The sequence below is a fragment of the Monodon monoceros genome, unplaced genomic scaffold, assembly GCF_005190385.1.
Source record: "Monodon monoceros isolate NGI ecotype Baffin Bay Population unplaced genomic scaffold, NGI_Narwhal_1 Super_Scaffold_21, whole genome shotgun sequence".
Classification (NCBI taxonomy): Eukaryota; Metazoa; Chordata; class Mammalia; order Artiodactyla; family Monodontidae; genus Monodon; species Monodon monoceros.
The window spans coordinates 8,265,337-8,282,275 of NW_021703778.1; the positions used below are offsets into that span (position 1 = coordinate 8,265,337).

General features: G+C 47.5%; 1 protein-coding gene and 1 long non-coding RNA gene across 12 annotated transcripts in view; one reads left to right on the forward strand and one right to left on the reverse strand.

The window, feature by feature from the left end:
• Window positions 1-16,939, forward strand: part of FRMD4A (FERM domain containing 4A) — a 353,094-nt gene that overhangs the window by 319,453 nt on the left and 16,702 nt on the right. Inside the window, exons 17-18 of one of the 4 annotated variants that reach the window (XM_029239053.1) lie at window positions 4,092-4,159; window positions 9,086-9,221. The exons of 1 other annotated variant lie outside the window; for it this stretch is intronic. In XM_029239053.1, coding sequence (XP_029094886.1) covers window positions 4,092-4,125 — 34 coding nt within the window. In that variant the 3' untranslated portion in view covers window positions 4,126-4,159; window positions 9,086-9,221. Of the gene's footprint in view, window positions 1-4,091; window positions 4,160-9,085; window positions 10,425-16,939 lie in introns of those variants that run through there. 2 more of the 4 variants (XM_029239055.1, XM_029239051.1) reach the window with 2 other exon arrangements.
• On the reverse strand, window positions 27-16,581 carry LOC114904765. Of its 8 annotated transcripts, XR_003796027.1 has the most exons (10): window positions 14,376-16,581; window positions 13,588-13,679; window positions 12,723-12,847; window positions 10,958-11,168; window positions 7,115-10,508; window positions 6,060-6,167; window positions 4,734-4,820; window positions 1,643-2,820; window positions 465-981; window positions 27-287 (listed from the first exon to the last, which is right to left on the reverse strand). It is a non-coding gene; the product is annotated as an uncharacterized LOC114904765 (long non-coding RNA). The 8 variants fall into 8 exon arrangements; XR_003796022.1 differs by having other exon boundaries at window positions 6,060-10,508; XR_003796023.1 differs by having other exon boundaries at window positions 1,643-7,358; window positions 10,416-10,508.

The following is a 16,939-nucleotide window of genomic DNA, read 5'->3' on the forward strand; positions in this document are numbered from 1 at the left end:
GTGTTAAAAGAATTCAACTGAGTATATTTGAAAGAGCTTACTGGCTTTATTTCAGTGATTCATGAATCAGGCAGCATCCAGGCCGGCAGATAGAAAGGAGCTGTACAAAACGAAAGACATGCAGGCAGAAAGGAGCGGGAACGAGGAAGTTACACCAGGTGAAAAAGCGGGTTGGTTGTAGCCCAGTCGCTCTCCGTTAGGGGACGGCAGGGGTCCGTCGGGCAGACGTGCTGATCCGGCGAGTCCCGATTTGACTGGTTAAAGATTCCTTTCTGGAGGAGCTGAAACTATAAAGTTAAGTCTCGGTTTGGTGATATGGAACCTAGCCTAAGCGACTTCATTTTGGGTCTGCTGTCTTGTTTTGAACAATTACCCCCTTTCATCAGACTCTGAGCCTAATTAAGAGAAGTGATCAAAATTTAAGGCATTAGCGCTACTCCCAGCTATGGCTTTGGAGTTCTTACCGGGTTTTTTTGCTGAATCTCTGTGTGGTCTTCACAGGTCACGGCACTGGGTTCATGGTCTTTCAGTCGGTCATTCTCTTTGTTCCTTTTCTGATGTTCTGTTCTGAGGGAGATCATTTGCTTGGTAGCTAGTGGCTGCAAAGCTGCATTTAAAGCTTTTGCGAGAATACAGCACAGTATGGCGACTGCTGTAGTATTATAAGCAGAATAATCCCCAAAGAAAGGTCCCGTTGGCTGGTTTGTTCAGTAGTCTCATGTGGCTGAGTCTCACCTTCCCCAGAAGTGTTGACCCAGGTGCAGCAAGCGGTGCTGGTCACAGCACAGACATCTCCTTGTTCAGCTAAAGGATACTCAACCAGAGGCTTCTCTCATTTTCAAGAACAACTCTGGCCAGAGAGTCTAGGGATTTTCATTGGGCAGCTGTTGCTTTACCAGCAGATTCTGGAATCTTCAAGAGGTAAGGAGAGACTCCTGGTCGTGGCCTCATTTGTATCAGCTCCTGGCCGGCGGAGCAGGGCTGCACCAAAGGAAGCAGATTTTGAACCACTGAATGCTTCCCGGTAATTCCTGTTTCCATCTGTGGCTCGGGCCCCAAAAGGTGACAGCTGTGGAGGCCTGTACACCTGAAGGGTCTGTAGACAGCACAGGTGGTTTTATTCTCTTTCCCTTGCCTCGCGTCCCTTTCTTTGTACAGAGCCTGGATGCAGGGTTCCCCGGGGTGTTAACCAGAGACAAGGAAGTAGATCCCCAGGGTTAGGGAGTGGGACACAACAGAAAGGTGGGCTGGCTGTTTGGTCGAGAGAAACGGAGGCATTGGAAATCAGGGAGCAGTCCGTGATGGACAGAACAGTGTAGATTTACCCCCCTTTGCAATGGCCTTAGATAGATATGTGAACAGTGGCATTACCTTTCCAAGCCAGAGCAAAGCAAAAAGGATGGACGGCAAGAATCATAAATACCTTCACAGTGTGAGAATAGGAAGAGGATGGTCAGAGAGGGAAGGAAGAATGGAAAGACAGACACGCTCTTGATCTGACATCTCGGGAGGAAGCAGTCTGTCTATCTCGATGGTGGCTACTTCTCTTGCTAGCTAGTCGGTTTGACTGATTTGAGAGCTCCAGCTTTTTTGCACGGGACCGGAAGTCAGGTGGAGCCTTCATCAGTTGTGAAATACGTACCCAAGGTTTGGCCCCTTGTGATGTGGCAGCCATGCGGTGGTCAAGAGTTCTTGGTAGGTTCCTTGCCATGAATCTCACTTTTGCAAAAGCGTCAGAGTAAAACAATAACTGTCTGTAAATGACAAAAGAACTTAAAAATGCCCAGTGCTAAAGATCTGATGAGAGTTCATTATAATGGAATTGACAAGGAAATTTGGTTATTTCTGTGATTGACAGACAATATTTTAAGATAACCAGAATTATGACCGATAACATTATACCAAGACATATCAGATTTATAGGAATTTCACACAATTTCTAGAACACTTAATAATTATACTAATAATTAAGTGTTATTAAAATACAAATAACCCAAGAAGATTTATCATCACTTAGTTGGCAACGCTTCCCACGTGACTGAACAATAAACCTAGGCAGTGTAACATCTCTCAGAAGGTAAAAGAGACAAATCCTCTGAAATCTGATTTAGAACATGGGGGCACAAACGTACTACGGTTTACAAGGCATTTGTGTCAGACTGGGCAAGGAGAGTTATGATCGGAGAAAGGTAAAAATAAGGCACTGAGAGACCGGGCTGCAAAAGTTTAACACTGTAGCTGACATCGAAGGGACTTCAGCTGTTGCTTAAGGTGGCACCAAGGATGATAGAAGAAAAATCAGGTTACAGGAAGGACCAGGGAGTCTCCAACCTTACAGACAGATCGGAGTTTTAAATGACAAATACAGAGTCTGAAAGGTTACCTCCCTTGGCAATTGTCTGGAAGACACGGGCAACCCGGAGAGAAAACAGATAAGTGGAGGAGTCTGGTTAACTTCCCCTATCATGATTTCCACAGTAAAGAGAACAGTGGCGGAAATCAAGTTAAGTTACACAGGCCTGGCCCGTTGTCTTGGGATAGCTGTCTGTCTATGTCCGAGGTCGTCTGCTTCTGGTGCCGGGAGATCTTAAGTGTGAGATCACCGGTGGCTTTGCTGGTTCATTCTGGTCCTGTTACTCCTTTCAGGTGGGCCGGATGCCTTCAAATTTAGCTGTGCAGGAACTGGCGAGCAGTACCAGAAAAGATCCTTTCCAAGGAGGGAAGCAGGAGTCCTTTAGTTGGGGTCTTTTCCAGCGGATGTATTCTCCAGGAAGTAGGTCATGAGGCGTGTCAGTGTCAGGCTGTAATAAGCTTTTTAACCTGTAGGAGGAATAGAGAATAGATGACTAGCCATTTTTTTAATAGGTCCTGTTGGGCAATTTGAGGGTCACAGTATGGAGACTGAAGCAGATGCATGGGTCTGCCCGGTACTGTTTCCTCGGGAGTGAGCTTAGGTTTTTCAAAAGGCAAGGACCTTAGATGCAAAAGGACCAGTGACAGCACCTTGGTCAAAGTCTCAGGAAATTTTCCTAATTGGGTTTTAATGATGTCATTAGTCTTTTCTCCGAGTCCTGAATGCAGCCTGTAGAGCCTAAGAAGGACTCTCCAGGGTTCTCGGATTACCTGGCCAGTAAAATGAGTTCCTCAGTCACTATGCAGAAATGATGGGGGTGCCCCATATAGGGATGACGTTTTGAAGTAATTTCTTTGCTGCAAAAGAGGCAGTTGCTTATCAACAGGAAAAAGCTTCCACCCAGTGAGAAATTTGTTCATGTGTTCTTAACAATTCTGTTTAGATTAGTCATGAAAATTTCTCGAGGCATTAAACAGCTAGCCAACATCTTAAGTTCTCTTCCTTGGTGACAAATTTTGTAACAGATTAACGTGAACTTATTTGACTAATAAACCCAGGTAGAATAAAAGTTGTACATATGCATTATATTTAACATACCTACTTTAATTTAATTAAGCCAACAAACTTAAGTTAGCTTTTGTTTACGAAAGATTTTTCCTAGATCATGCGAACTTGAAAAACATTTGGGTTAAGTCTCTGTATTTCAGAGTTTTAGAATACTTAATTTGATAATCGCTTATTTTGCTTTAAGCCAATTAAATACGCTCTTTTGCAAATTAATTTTGGCAATACCACTCAGAGGTAGAAAAACATTACAAACATACAATGTACATAGATAAACATACAGACAGATGCAGAGATCGTAAAGCTTTTGTTTTAAAATTTTACCTATGAGGCAGGTACAATAATGCAAAACTTACTAGTTTATAGAAGAACACTTTTATCCAAATCCTGTTTCTGGAAGTTGGAGTAAGGTAGGGTTACCTGCTCAGATGGCTAACGCTTTTCATTACTATTTGTGGAGAAGACACTTAAGGTTTTTCATTCACCTAAGCTCCAAATAGCCTTCCCCACCTTTTTTTCCTTCTGGTGAGAATTACCTGCCTGAAGTTTGTGTTTCTGAGAGCTGGCCTAGGTAAGAATTCTCGGAGGAGACCAGGTAGAACATGCACAACTCAAAGGCACAGGGAAAAAAATGGAACTTCGTCCAGGAAGGACTTTTCTTTCTTAAATCCAGGTATTTTACAATGTCTGCAAGCCTGCTGAGATGACGAAGGGATGTCTGGGGATTGACAGAAAGGACAGGTGAGCTTTGAACTGCCTCTAGGGCTGCATCTCTGTGCCTGTAAAGACTAGGTCTGTAAGACGAGGACAGTCGGGGAATTGGGTTGCAACGTGAATGACATCGTAGCCCATCCAACTACATTATCTTCTATTTGCTTCTTTAGATCAGAGAGAAGATCTTCAACTAAGATGGAATTCAAGAGATTCCTACGCTCTAGATTTAGAGCTTTGTCTTTGGAATGTTTTTCTTTCCCTCTGGGTACACAGCTTCATTTTGACTTAGGGGGACAAAGCCTTTAAAAAGTTCCTAACGGGCTCTGTATATCAGCGTCCAGCAGTTTGGCCAACTTCTGACCATAGAGCTACTTAAACAATCCTTTTAAATATCTTGTCAGGGGGACAAACAGTAAATATTCCTGGCCATATTGAAAGACCCCATGGATGCAAGAGGCATTCCCAATGAGGGTGCAAAGACACCACTCTCCCAAGCTCCAGAGCCACCCCCAAAGATAACCAAAAGAAGGAAAGACTTAGTTCCCCTGAGGGCTGGCACTCATCGATAGGACCTCAGCCACCAATGTAAGGTGCAACTTACATTTCTGTTATATCTGCCCCACCTGACGGTCGCCAAGCCAAGTTCTCAGGACACAAAACGAGACAAACAAGAAGGCAACAGCTGTCCCTGGGAGAGAAAAGATCAACCAATGGGTCTGGATTTGGAAAGGAAGGGACATGAACGTTTTACCTTTCTCTCTCAACTGGGCACTGCAAACAGAGATTCAGGAGAGCTGACTCTGGTCAGAATTCTCACCCCTTCCAGCTTCTGCCAGATTTACCAGGATCCCATCTGCAGGCTCTGGAACAACTGGGGTTTCGAGAGTATAGCTCCACTAATCTACCAGGATTTGGCAAGGTTTTCCATTAATTTTAGTTTCCCCTTGGCTGTTGAAGGGAATAACTGGTAGCAGTTACAGGAGAATCCATGGAGTCCCATCAACCCTGGGAGAGCCCAAATGGGGGTCCTTCTTTGAGGGTAGATATGGGAGTGTTCGTAAGGCCACCAACTTGATGGCTTTTGTTTACAGTCACGCAGTCTCTTCAAAGTGGGGAGACAGTGCAGACGGAGGAGAGTATAATGAGGCAAGGTGGGGAGAGGGGAGAGTAGGAGTTAACATCAGTCTTACAGTCTTTTATTTTGGGTATCTCTTGTATCTTTGTTTTATCATCCTTTTGCAATGAATCTTTCAGTGAAGCTATTTGGGAAGTCTGAAGCCTTCTGGAGGCTTCCTCACGCCAATTAAAATAGGTATCCCATTCCACTTGTTTGATTTGGGAGCCCTTGCTTTCAGGTGCACGTCTGAAGTGAACAATCTTGGCTAACTGGAACATTCCTCATGGTGACCATTGCCATTTTAGTTTGTCTTCAGTAAGATTGGTCCTTGTGCATGCAGACAGACCAAAAAAATTTTTAACACAAAAGTGCTGTGGGTGGTTCCTAAGGCCGGGGTTGGGGGCACCCTTAAAGCATTTAGATGACTGGGATCCCATTTGCGGAGTTTTTCCTAGAATGAAGAAAATATTCTCTATAGCCTAAGGCGTGAGCTTAGGGCTGGGACTTGGGTTTTGTTTGACAGCTTACCTTTCACAGGATACTTCTTTGTCCTGGTGGACGGCCTTTGCCCATGACCAGGGGTCTCATTACATAGAATTTTCCTGCAGGTGGCCAGTGACCTATTGTGAACCTTGCTTGGCTGTGACCACCCTATCCTTACCCGGGAGCCTTGTGCTTGGGAAACAGTTGTCTCTCGTTAGGTGTTTGACCCATGCCCTCCAATTTTTGTTTTAGTTTTGCTCTCAGGAAAACTACACGTTTGAATGTGAACCAAGTGCATTCTAATTCAGAAACCAAAAGGGTACTCACCAGAAGGACAATCTGTCCTTGCCTAAGTCCTGAATCAAGTCGGACAGACCAACCACAAGGAGGGAGCCTGAAGTCAGAAGTCTCCTTCGGATCCCATGGCTGCCACCACTGTTCAAAAAACAAGTTCAAGTTTAAAGATCTTGTTGGCTTCATTCATCAAGTTGCAACCCAGTTCCTTATGGAATTAGAAACTGTCCTTGTCTTACAAACCTAGTCCTTACAAGAACAGAAATGCAGCTCTAGAAGCAATTCAAAGCCTACCTATCCTTTTTTTTATCAATCCCCAAACATCCCTTCTTCACCTCAAAAGGCTTGCAGACATTGTAAAAGACTGGATTTAGGAAAGTAAAGTCCTTCTTGGAGGAACTCCCATTCTTTTCCTGTGCTTTTGAGTTGTGAATATTCCACCTGGTCTCCTCCAGGAACTCTTACCTAGGCCAGCTCTTAGAAACGCAAACTTCGGAGAGAGAATTCTTACCAGAAGAAAAAAAGAAAAGCAAGGCTCTTTGGAGCTTAAGTGAATGAAAAACCTTAAGTGTCTTCTCCACACTGAGCACGTAACCTTCATTGAGTCCAGCTTCCAGAAACAGGATTTGGATTCTACTAGCGGGTTTTGCATGGTCGCACCGGCCTCGTGGCTGCGGGCAGCACGGAGCTTGCGTGCTCTCTCCATCTCTGCCTCTACTTCCTGTTCCTGGCGGTCACATCCTCGGGAGGAAGTGGACAGCCCTGTAGTGTGAAAGCTGCTTGGCCCTGCTCGGGCATTTGCCCATCTCTGACCAGTGACGGGTTAGAGGACTCTAACGGGCCCCCCACCCCGGGCCACTTGGCCACCCTCAGTGAGGGTAGGGCAGACACCCTGGTGGAAAGCACCACCAGGACGACGCAGAGTTAGGGAGGGACTGTCCCCCAATGAACAGCGTATGCCCACCGTGGGGTCCAACCACCTTCTGCCACGAAAAGTCTCTCAATCCCTCAGGCACGATGGCACAGGTCAGTTTTATCAGGGTGGAGAGAGAGTTTGCAGGGTGGGTAGGATGGAATCAGCTACTTACCACCGGAGGACAGTGATAGACGGGCAGGGCCAGTTCCGGAATTAGGGCCTTGATGTTACTTTGCTTCTGAAGCCACCTTTAAGTGTATTAACCCCAGTATATATTTCAGGGGTTCCAGGCACAGGACTCTCTTTAAAGGCCACGGTATGCTCACAGAGGCCTTGGGTTTTCCAGCGTTGATGGGTTTTTTAAAAGCCAGATGAGAAACCTTCACGAAATCCAGAATGCCTTCATCCACTTGTTCCTAGAGAAATCAGCGAATCAAACAGAAAAACGGCGATGATGGCTTATTCTCAGTCATAAACTGGTTCACGAGGTTGTCCTGAAGACGCTCTTGAAACCTGCTTTCCTTTGAGTCTCTTCCTGCCACCCGTCCCCAGCCATAACGGTAGCGCAGGGCATGGGGAGATCAGTGGCAGGGGAGGAAATCATCTTCTGACATTTATGGAAAGTCCTGATGCTGTTTCCAAATAGGTATTTCTACCCCCAAAACGGCGTGTGCTCTGGGGAGGTCAAACTTGAAAACCCAGCTTGAACAAACCCACACCTACTAACTTAGAGGCACAGACCCGTGTCCCTCACAGGAATGCTATTCCAAAAACTGAAGGCTGTGGTTAAAGGCCTACAGGTTTCATCCCTTTAGGAATCAGCGCAAATGAACACTCAGAAGTTACTAGGAGTAGAAGCTCAAAACAAAGGAAGCGCACAGGCGGTAATCCAGGCCCCTCTGCAGCTGTTCCTGCACAGGGCCCCGAGGTCAGCCGTGCCCACGTCAGGGGCTGCGTGCGGCCCGCAGGGCAGGGAGAGGAAGGTAGGACCCCATCTCCTCAGGTCGCATGGCTGATTAACCAGCGTCTGGGCACCTCCTGGGCAAATTCCAGCCCATTCCTAGATTCAGTGAGATAAAGTGTGATCTTTAGCCCTGAAAGAGCTAGTTTAGGATCAGTGGCGAGGGGCCGTTTTCCCTAATAATGATGCCTAGTAATGATCATGGGCATCAGCATATCCACGTGATTGCTTCTTGATATGTAAAGACCACAGCTGACCCTTGAACAACACAGATTGGAGCTGCACAGGTCCACTTATACTCAGGTTTTTCCCAACAAATACAGTCGGCTGGCCCTCCGATCCACCGATGAGGAACCCACCGATACGAAGGGCCAACTGTACTGTGCACCAGTTTGTATCAGGGACTTGATCATCCTCGGACTTTGGTATCCAGGGGGGGCTCTTGGACCCAATTCCCTGCAGATACCAAGGGACGACTGTGCCCAACCTGCGTCGTGACGCACAGCTGCAAGTCTGTTTTTAACAAAGTCTTTTCTATACACTTTTCTATATACTTTCAATACGTTTTTTGATAATCACACAACAATACATGTTATTTCAAATAAACAGCAGTAAGACTCCATTCAAAATATCACCTCAGTTTCCCTACAGGGAAACCTGCCATTTCGCATGTGCTTCCAGGACAGAATAAAAATCTGGTGGACGCTACTTACACCTGGGATCTCAGGGAGGACAAAGCAAGCAAGCGTTCTGAGAAAAAAAAGAATCCTGAGGACTCCAGCCGGAGGGGTTCTGGGCCTTGGCTGCATGGGAGAGTCACGTGGGGGGATCTGAAAGCTCCGGACACTCAAGCACAGCCCAGACCAATTAAACCTGCATCTCCACGGTGGGTGTTTTGGGGGTTCCCGGGTGAGTCCCACATGCAGCCGAGCCTGAGGACCACTGCATTAAGTGTTAGCTCCGTTTCCCTCCACACACGTGCAAGGCTTAGGTCCCCTGGGTGTGAATGTTCTCCAGTCTGCGCGCCCCTGCTGTGCGCTCAGCACTGTCGCAGGCCTGGTTCCTTATGAACGGGGAAGACGAGTGATCGTTATCGGCCCCTATGGACACGTACTTCTGAACGCAGACTGCCAAGTGACATTCCCCCCTAACTGTCTCCTCTCGCCCTTGGATTCCCTGCAGGAGCTACAATGATAGCTGTTTCCTGGATCCCTCCCTCTATCCAGAACTAGCTGATGTCCAGTGGTACGGGCAAGAAAAAGCCAAGCCCGGGACCCTCGTGTGAGCCAGCCGGCCTCAATCTGGCCGCCTCGACGCCATTCTGAGATCACCTCACTGCCTCTCATTTGCCTTACCCAGACGCAGTGTCACCTGCACCAGCTTCGGCCCTCAGCACTTTTCTTCTCCTGTCTCCGCGTCCCCCTCACCCTCCAAAAACCTGACTGGGGAGACATTCTGGAAGGTTCCGGTCCCACTGTGTGTCCCCTGGCTCCCTTGCCCAGAGAGCCAGGCACCAATCCTCAATGGCACCTTGGTGGCTCCCCCCTGCCGTGACAGCCCCCTGGCCAGGAACCATCAGGGAAGCTGGCTGGCCTGGACTCCCGTGGACTAGTGGCATTGGTGGAAACCAGGAAAGGGGACTTAAGTACAGGGTGATCCAGAAAGACTGTGAAAGCTGGGGCCCACCTGGAGGCCCCCCAAGCACTCGGTGAAGACGATGCCCCGTGGGAATATTCAGCGGACAGCTGAAGTACTTCCTGGGAGCAGTGACTGTTGCGGGAGCATGAGGAACAGAAACAGAAGCTGGACACGTCAGAGATGCATCCACGGATCACAGTCAGTTATGCTGCCAAAGATTTTAAAAAATTAAAAACTAAAAACACACAAAAAATTAAGAGGGGCCAAGAGGAAGACGTTCTTTCTGCAATGAAATCTCTTTTAAATCCCCAATTGCTACTGCATCCCACACGTGAAAGTCAACCATCTGTAACGTGTGCCCCTCACCCCTCTCCCTTAACATTCCACCTCCCTCTCCATCGAGAGCCTGAAAACCAACCCAATGTGATGGTCACATCGGGGGACCCCTGGCTGCCATTGCTGACCTGGATCTCCATGAGTCTGGACCCCAAGGAGAACAGACCCACGGGGAGTAGCGGAGTGTCCGCTTAGCCCCAGCCTGCATGGGGGGTTCAGCCCAAGACACAAAGCTGCTTTCCTTTGGGGATTTGTAGGAAACGTAAGGTGATGGTTGCCAAAAGTGGTTCTCTCTCATTAAAACAACCAGTAAAAGTGTATCCTGTTTTTTTCTCACAAGGTGTTTCATTTGATTTTTTATGGGAAGCCAAGGGAAAAAAGCACATTGCGATCCATTCAAGTGTTTAACTGTCGTAGCCCATTTTCTGTTTGTTAGCACTTGTGTGACAAAGAGTTCAGATCCGATGGCACCCGGTTACCAACTTGTCACTTCTTGCAAGAACCCAACTATGCCCTTAGGTAGGAAGACTGTACTCACATGTCTACTAGCTGGCAGTAGAAAAAATATATCAGCTCCCAGAGGGCCCATATGCCTACGACACCATCGGCTACCTTGATGTGTCCCGATGGTCTGCAGGTACCAAAAAAGGAAGAGAGAAGAAAGGTGTGTGGGAGCTGCACGTTTACATGTGTTTTGAGCTATGCTTAACACACAACTGGAAAGCCATCAATCTTCAAAGGCCTCAAAAATACTTTTATAATACTAACAAGTGCACACTCGTAGTTGGGTTATCTCAAATGGCACAAACACGGTCTCCACAGAGGTGGGATGCTGTGCTTATTGGCGCAAGTGGCGGGGCGGGGGGGGGGGGGGGGAATTTCTTTTCTCACTTGTAATGACTTCCTACTGGAAAGGCAGTGGACAGCCAGAGACAGGAGCTGGGGTGGGGTAGATTTGTGGGCAAGCAGAGTTGAAGTTAGCTTTAGCGTAACAAGAAAAAGCTTTGTTTTTTATGTATATGTAATCCAAGAATAAACAATAGACTCCACCAGACCCGGAGGGTAAGAATGGACACTTACCATTGGTTAAAATGAAATATCAGTAAATACCCACGGTGCTCCCCCTGCTGCAGCTTGAAGAGCACTGTGGGGTTCCTCTGGGGGCTCACAGCAGGCTGGGGCCAGGCTGGACGGTTCAGGGCCGGGGTTCCCTGGCTCTGTGCACGGCTGGGTTGGTGATATCAGCTTGCGGAAGGGATTGATTATTCACAGATCGCTTTAGGGGTAAACCCTGCAGGGTAAATAAAATTGGTTATGATGATATTAAACGATTCTGGGGATTGACACGGGGAGGGGTGTTGCTCTTATTTTGATGGTCAGAGCTACAAACAGCAGGTTTTTCTTTCCCCATTCGGAAACAATCTGTATTGGGCCAGATTCTTTCTCCCAAAAGAAGATGCATGAATAATCAAACTGAACTCTGTCCCAGAGGAAAAGTCAAAAGGGAAATAGATGAGGTGACAAGGTTACATACTGCGGATGATACAACAGGGATAGTAGCTTGAAACCAAGTCGGAAGTCAGTCGGATAAATTTTTAGCCCAGTTGGGTTACAAAGACTGAGAGACGAAAATTCTTTCTAAACACTTGGGTGTGGGATTCGGGGGGCAGAAAGGAAAGGAGGCAGGATAGAGGGGCAGAATTACAGTTCAGGCAAACAGTATGATGGTCTGGTAGTAAAGACGGAGATTGAGTAAAACAGGTTTTACTGTTGAGCTGCGTTCAGTTCCTACAGGATGTACATAAAAGTGCTGGTCCTTTGAGACTGACGTGGTTAATGATCAGTGTGGTGGGAAATGATATAGTTACTGTACACAAGCACTGGCAAGCTCTTTATATACCCCTATTTCTTTAAAGCAAATTAAGATGAAATATGAAACCCCTGGTCTGATATAAAGCCCCTATTGGAGTCTTTGGATACGTATAACAAACTGCCTGTTTAGCCAGAAGGCTGGTGAAAACACCTACGTCAGACTTTGTTGTGAGACAGGTGGGTTTTTTTAATTTGATCATATGCAGGTGAGTGTTGAAGCCGTTCAAATTCCAAGTTGTTTTCATTCGGTATTAGTTTAGTTCTACATATAGCAAACCCCATCCAGGTGCTATCAGATGACCAGTTACTGCTTAATTAACTAGGTGTAAAGTTTTACATATACATTAATGTCAATAGTTTATTACAAGTCGTGTAAAATGGACTCTAGTTTAATAATGGGGAAGAAAGGATTAGGTTGCTCCTGAAACTGATTTGTAGAGCATGTAAAATGACTTTACTGGATTCTGTTCAACTGTAATCAATGACAAAGATGTATGTTGTAGACAAAGTTGCAGAATTAAAAAGAAATCTGCTTTTAATTTATTCTTTTTGTATTAAGAATTTGTATAGTACCTTTACATTTTGCAAAACAGTGTTGTCAACACTTATTAAAGCATTTTCAAAATGAAAAGATCTCAGTTGCCTCTTGGACATTCTGTTTGTTTCTAAGTGATAAACACGCATGCTCCGGGGATCTGTCATTCAGTTGCCTGTGCCCCATCCGGCTCCTTTTTTAAAGTCAGTCTATATAGATGATATTCTCAGTGGCTTACTCCATGACTGACGTAGACAAGCCTGGTTTGTTTAGTAGAGGCTAATTCCCTCTTATTCTAGTTTCCTTTTTTAATTACACATAGATAACATATTCTTAGTTACGTATTTCTCCTACTACAAAAAGGATTTGAGATGAGAGGTCAGCCCTTGTTAGGACGCTATTTTAGTATCTGTATCACTGCTCATGACAAATAGTTACCTGTGTGCAGTATGTGCCAGGCTGGGTACTGTTCCCACAGAACCGTGCCACGTGGAAGAAACACCGAGGGCATCTGGGCTCTGGAGGTCGTTGTCCTTAGTCTCTGTCCCCTGTGGTCCCTGGTTCTGTGTAGGACAAAAAGGGCCAACTGTGGAGACAGGCAGGAAGCTCAGGCTCTTTACTACCACTGCTCTTTACTACCACAGCTCAAAATCCTATCACCCACCCTCTAAATCCTATCACCAAAGCAACAGCCCGCTGGGCCTGCAGGTACAAAAAGCCCACACTGATGGGCAAATTGGAGACTGGCTTACTTTAGTGGAGCTTTTGCTGCAACTACATCCCTGGTCCCCTAACCCACACTGCATCTCTTCATTAGCATGAAACTAGAAATCTGGCAGCCAAGAGCATCCCGGGATGGAAAGCCTTGCTGAAGCATTTGCCACTGGTGTGGGTTTAACCCCTGCCAAAAATGGAAACAAGCCATTGAGAACCTGAAGCACATCTGGAAGCAGGCCCATCAGGACAGCATCTTATACTTCCTAAGCCTGTCCTTGGCAAAGCAGCGAGGGCCTCTGTACCGAGGTGATCAACACTGATTGCAAACAAATAGGATCTTCTGTTAAGCCTTTTCCATGTAAATATGTCGCCGCTCAGGAAAGAAATCTATCTCCTATTAAGCTCTATCACGTGAAAGCAGCTGGCCCACAGGACGCTGGGACATTCCCGTTTCTTTCCCACTCCTTCTTACCTTTCATCACCCATACACACACACACGCGCACACACGCGCACTCCCCTTACATTGTGTCAACAAGGCAATTCCAAACAATCATTATTTTGGTTATTAGAGAACACAGTAAATACCTGATTGCCGTAGAAAGCACTAGAAATGGCCAGGCCTCTCCTTCCTTACTCCCAGAATACCAGTTCAAAAAGGCTCAGACACGAAATTCTCTCTAAAAAGAGGAATATCAGAGAACCCCTGATGTGGGCTAGCAAGCAGGCAGGGGCCCACTGTTGAAGCCAGTCATTCACCCCATATTGTGTGACGGGTCCAGGTCCTCAAAACCTTACATTCTCGTGGACTAAACAAACAGGCACACGACCACGACATAAGGGGAAATGAGGTCACCAGCATTAAACAGATAGAAGGAAGAGAGTAAAATGAGCCCCATGGATAAGAGGTCAGCAAGTGTGTAAATGGGATCTCTCACTCATCTCTCATTCAAGGAGCTGCCTGGTCAAAGAGATGGCAGAGAAAAGGTGAAAGGACGTGCAGAGGTATAACCTCTCTGCCTTGCACAAAATCACACCCCCAGCATAGTCAGTACCTGTTCAGGTAACAGCTGAAGGACCTGGGCTGCAATTCAGGAGTATAAACAGTGAGCAGGTTAGCCGATAGGGCCCGTGTGTGTGCAATTGCACCAAGATTTTTTTTTAAATCAGAAAACCCCATTTTTCTGTCCATACATTTTTATCCCCACAGAAGAGTAGGTTCCTTTTGTCTTTCACTCATTCATCCATTTTCTATCAAACCCCCTCCAATCATGCTTCCATTCCTCCCACTCTACCAAAACCACTCTTGTCAAGGATGCCTCCCCACAAGGCCAAATCTGATGGTTAATCCTCTGTTCGCGCGCTATGTGACTTACCAGTAGCAATGGGCACAGCTGGTCCCTGTCGCATCCTCCGTGGAAACACTCTTGCACTGGAATCCAGGACAGCGTGTCCTCCAGGTTTTCCTCCGTATCAGTCAGGGCTCCTCCCGCCAATCTCCTTGAGGGTTTTCTTCATCTGCCCGAGGCCTGGGTGCCAGAGTGCCCCAGAGCTCAGTTCAAGGCCTCCTCTTTCCACCCACAGTCGCTGCCTGTAGCTCTCATCTTGTCCGTGGTTTTAAGTGTCTTATGCCGAGGACACCTGTGCTTCTCCCTGTACCCTGACCTCAGCTCTAAAGCTGGTACAATGCTCCAGCCCACTCAACAGCTCCACACGGATGTCTAATGTGCTAACACATCCAGACTGAATCTCTGACGTTCCCTCCAAACCCGCTCCATCAATGACCTTCCTCAGCTGAGTTAGAGGCAACTCCAATCTTCCAGGGCTCAGGCCAAAACCCTCAGAATCAACCATGATGACTTTCTTTCTCATCTCATGGTCAACCACATGTGAAATCCCTGCCCTTAGAAGATATATATTCTCCTGGGAGGAGAAGGAGGGAGAAAATGAAAGCAAATTACATGGCATATTAGAAGATGTGTCATGAGGACAGTATTGGGTAAGCAAGGTCGGTCAGCGGAAGATCTAGCCCATGACAGGAGGAGCAACCCCTTCTCCTCCAAGTAAGGTAAGAACAGGTGGTGAGTGTGGGAAACAGACCTGAAGCTTTGCCTCCATACTCAACCCAGTGTGAGAAAAGACAGGTGAGGCCATCCTCCAGGTGAGACAGGAAAGGAGGGCAGGGTCGGGCTGGAGCGGAGTCACAGGTCAGAAGAGCCCCGAGAGGAGAGGAGGTGGAGAACGCCCTCCAGGCATCACTTGGGGCCCAGGTGACACCCGACGCTTGGCGTGTGAACTCCCTCCAGTGGCACCTGCTAGTGGGCGCGGGAGGGGACAGATGGAACGTGCCAGGCCCAGGCTGTGTAGTGCAGTGTGGCCGGAGGGCAACAGGGCAGGAGAGTAGACGGTCCTGGTGATTAAGTGAAGTGATGACAATGGGATCTAGATGGACTACACAGCAAAGCAAAGCCAAGAAGGTGACGATGAAGTAGCAGAGAGCAGAAGACTGAGTGGACAGAAGGTCTTGAAGAGACTGAGGAAGAGCAGAGTGGGAATGAAGGAGAGAGGGCATGAGGACAGGACTGCACGACCGAACAAGAGGTGAGATACCTGTTTCTCCATCGTCTTAGTTCTCCACGCTTGGGGTGAATCCCAGGATCTAGGAGCAAAGGCCACACGTGCCAGTGGGAAGCCAATCTGAGCTGGGGGTGCCGGGAGAGGACCCGGCCTCATTCCCCCTCACGCAGGAACTGCAAATCCGGCTGCCTGTTCCATCAGGAGGCCAAGACCATGCCAGTTATTTTAACAGAAAGGGTTGAATATCAAGGGTTGTTAACAGGATACTGAAGAGGTGACAGAGATGATAACCAAGGGAAGCAGCCAGCACCCTTAGGGATGGGGAACAGAAAAGGGACTTTGAAAACCTAGAAACTGAAGGAGGCACCCCGCGGAGCTGGGAGTCAAACCTCTGAGGCATGGACACCGCGCAGCTGGTACCGGTGCCTCAGGACTTGGCGGGACCTCATGGAGCCGGAATACAAATGTCTGAAAGGGGCACCAGGCTAACGGTGCTGCAATTTTCGAGGCAAAGCTGGTTCTATGAAAGTGTGGCAATCCTGCAGGCCAGGACCACCTCCTCCAAGAATGAACTGACACTGCTGGGCTGTGACCCGCAGCTGGGCCACCACCGTCAGGGACAGGAAGCAAACATCGAGGAACAGGCCCCTTCTTCCCTCCTCGGGGTTCCCATCTCCCATGTGCCCCACCATCGGTAGAACCCAACAGAAAGCCAGTCAGCAAAGGAGAAATGTGGTTTGCAGGGTCTCATCCCGAAGCAGGGTGCGGCAGGTGCCACGGGAGAGGCAAACACAATTTTTTATAATTTTGCAAAAAACACATGTACCCTTTCAGCCCACGTTAGCATAATGTGAGTTACTGTTCTAGAAGGGACCATGGTAATAACAGGTCGAAGCATATCAAGATACTTTCCCCCGGGACTTCCCTGGTGGCGCAGTGGTTAAGAATCCACCTGCCGATGCAGGGGACACGGGTTCCAGCCCTGGTCCGGGAAGATCCCACATGCCGCGGAGCAACTAAGCCCGTGCGCCACAACTACTGAGCCTGCACTCTAGAGCCCACGAGCCACAACTACTGAGCCCACGTGCACAACTACTGAAGCCCATGTGCCTAGAACCCGTGCTCCGCAACGAAAAGACACCACAATGAGAAGCCCACACACCACGAGTAGCCCCCGCTCGCCACAACTAGAGAAAGCCCGCGCGCAGCAACGGAGACCCAATGCAGCCAAAAATTAATTAATTTTAAAAAAAAGATACTTTCCCCCCAAATGAAAGCACAATCGTGCATTTTCTCAAACACCTTTCACATCCGTAGAGGTATTCAGGAGTTTATTCCTCTCAGTCATTTCTAAGGCTAATGG